Raw genomic sequence first — 2,233 nt, forward strand, 5'->3', positions numbered from 1 at the left:
CCTATGTTTTCTTATTATCAGAGAAGCTTTCGAATTCAGTCTCTCCGCTGGAACCGATGTTGTCATTGTGGCTAAAAAATCTTTAGCCATCCTTGAGAGGTTTAGGAAAGATTTTTCATGAATTGACCACCAATCCAAAATGCCGATGTTTTCGTCAACTCGAGGAATTGCATAATACTGCGTAAGCTCTTTCTTCCAGTAATTTCTTTGATCGCGATCCTCTTCTTTTAAAAATAAAAAATTTATGTGACACATATACAACTCATGCTTAGATGTGTAGCTACTGGTTGCGCTAGACCGCCGACTGATGGCGTTGATCGCGATGTCGTAAACCGTCCTCTAATTGGCATCCTTGGACAGAACGCTTATGACGCGACCACACGACATAGTGAAAGGCTATGTTTACACCCTGCATTTAGGGCTGCCGCACACACCTTCCGTAACAATAACCATAAGACTAGAGACCCTCTAACAGAGACTGGCCATCAGGCGAGTCCGCCATTTCCTAGCGAAATTCTGCAAGTGAGAGAGAAGTATAGGTCATTTCACTCTTTCACTCACACGCATGTGTGCGACGTGCGTTTATATATATATTCGTTTATTCTAGTTGATTTAAAGTCGTGATTTTTGCTGTTTAAAATAGTGATCATAAAAATGGGTGGTTGCACAGCACAATTTTGCAACAATTCGTCAAAAAAAGGATATAGCATGAAATTGTTTCCTACAAATCCTGAACGTCGGGCCTTATGGATAAAAAACGTTGGCTACAAAAGTCATTTAATAGGAAAAAATTCATGTCTGTGTGAGGTTAAGTAGCATGCTCATTTAACAAAATTAATCAAGTGTACTAATTACTATTAATGAAATTAAAAATAATGTTATAAATCTTGTCCCTAACCTTTTTTCTATATTGAAACTTATAATTTTGGTATTTAATTTTTTATGTATTATAAATAATCATGTCATAAAAATTATAATTTCTTTCATTTTCATTCCTTTTTATGTTATACAAATGCATTTTGCACCAGATATGTGGGAGCAAAGAGTAGATGGTATGAAAAAATTGAAACCAAATGCAGTTCCCACTATTTTCGGTTTTTTTCTTAAAAAGAAAATATCAGTAGCAGAAAGTGCAAACGATGAAGTATTGACAAAAGATAACGATGTAAGTGATGATATGAAAATCTATATGTGCAATATTAAATTACTAACACTACAATAAGAGATTTATATATTTTTAATGTATTATATAAAATATTTTTTAGATAATAACGAATACTCCTGAATCTTTATCTATAATAGATGTAAGAGAAAATCAAGAAGATGAAAAACAATGTGAAAATCTTGCAACAGTTTATAATGAAGATCAAGATGTGGAATGTGAAGTTAGTTTTAAATTAGTAACATTATACTCAAGTAACACGCTATGTCACAATTACAAATTTTAAAGTTAAATTTTGCAAAACTTTCCTCAAGTCTTGTGACATCAACTCTTAACACTATCGTGAAATTGAGCGTTACTTGATAACAGAATTTTTTTAAATATTTGTACTACCCAACATATTTGCAGATAATTACGAATACTCGAGATGATGAGTCTTTACCTATAACTTATTCGGAAGAAAATAAAGACGATGAAATACAGTGTGAACATAAACAATTGGCAGAAAATTTTTTAAAACAACATGTACGAATGACAAACATGAGAAGACAAATGAAAGTGATGAGGAAAAGAATACAATCATTGAAAACTAAGATGAATACTGATAAATACAAAACAGCTCTAAAATCAATTTTCACTGAAGATCAGATCTAATATTTGTACACAAAGAAACGTGTTAAATATTGGTCCCATAAAACAGTTCATCGTGCATTGAAACTAAAATTTCTTTGTGGAAATAATGGCTATAAAGCACTTATTGATCAAGGATATCCATTTCCAAGTTTGCGGACATTAAGACGAAAACTAGAGGATTTTAAATTTGAGCCTGGAATTTCAAATACATTATTTGAATTTTTACAAAATAAGAAAGCTTGTTTTGAAAACGAAGCGGATTTGGAATGCGGTCTAGTATTCGATGAGATGGCGATTACGCAAAAAATTCGTTATAATTCGTCAACGGGATCATTAAGTGGAAACATAACGTTTCCTAACGAAAAAGGTAGAGCATGCGCTTGTTTTTATGCTTGTCGGTATTAATAACAGATGGAAACATGTGGTGGGCCATCACTT

At 32.7% G+C, this 2,233-nt stretch overlaps 1 protein-coding gene and 1 long non-coding RNA gene across 2 annotated transcripts in view; both read left to right on the forward strand.

Moving 5' to 3' along the window:
* Positions 1-1,030: 1,030 nt before the first annotated feature.
* LOC108767742 (uncharacterized) lies at positions 1,031-1,816 on the forward strand. The gene is made up of 3 exons (XM_018517748.1): positions 1,031-1,165; positions 1,266-1,385; positions 1,571-1,816. Exons 1-3 carry the CDS (start codon positions 1,031-1,033, stop codon positions 1,814-1,816), a joined length of 501 nt encoding a protein of 166 aa, XP_018373250.1.
* Positions 1,817-1,866: 50 nt separating this feature from the next.
* LOC108767749 (uncharacterized) overlaps positions 1,867-2,233 on the forward strand; it is a 2,287-nt gene continuing 1,920 nt past the window's right edge. Inside the window, exon 1 of the long non-coding RNA XR_001940453.1 lies at positions 1,867-2,162. This is a non-coding gene — a long non-coding RNA (uncharacterized LOC108767749). The remainder of the gene's footprint in view (positions 2,163-2,233) is intronic.

Source organism: Trachymyrmex cornetzi, unplaced genomic scaffold (genome assembly GCF_001594075.2).
Source record: "Trachymyrmex cornetzi isolate Tcor2-1 unplaced genomic scaffold, Tcor1.1 scaffold725, whole genome shotgun sequence".
In the NCBI taxonomy this organism is placed as follows: domain Eukaryota; kingdom Metazoa; phylum Arthropoda; class Insecta; order Hymenoptera; family Formicidae; genus Trachymyrmex; species Trachymyrmex cornetzi.

Coding starts and splice junctions, on each gene's coding strand:
- LOC108767742 (XM_018517748.1), top strand. CDS start 1,031: ATGTGGGAGCAAAGAGTAGATGGTATGAAAAAATTGAAACCAAATGCA. Junction 1,166..1,265: donor TATTGACAAAAGATAACGAT/GTAAGTGATGAT, acceptor AATATTTTTTAG/ATAATAACGAATACTCCTGA. Junction 1,386..1,570: donor ATCAAGATGTGGAATGTGAA/GTTAGTTTTAAA, acceptor ACATATTTGCAG/ATAATTACGAATACTCGAGA.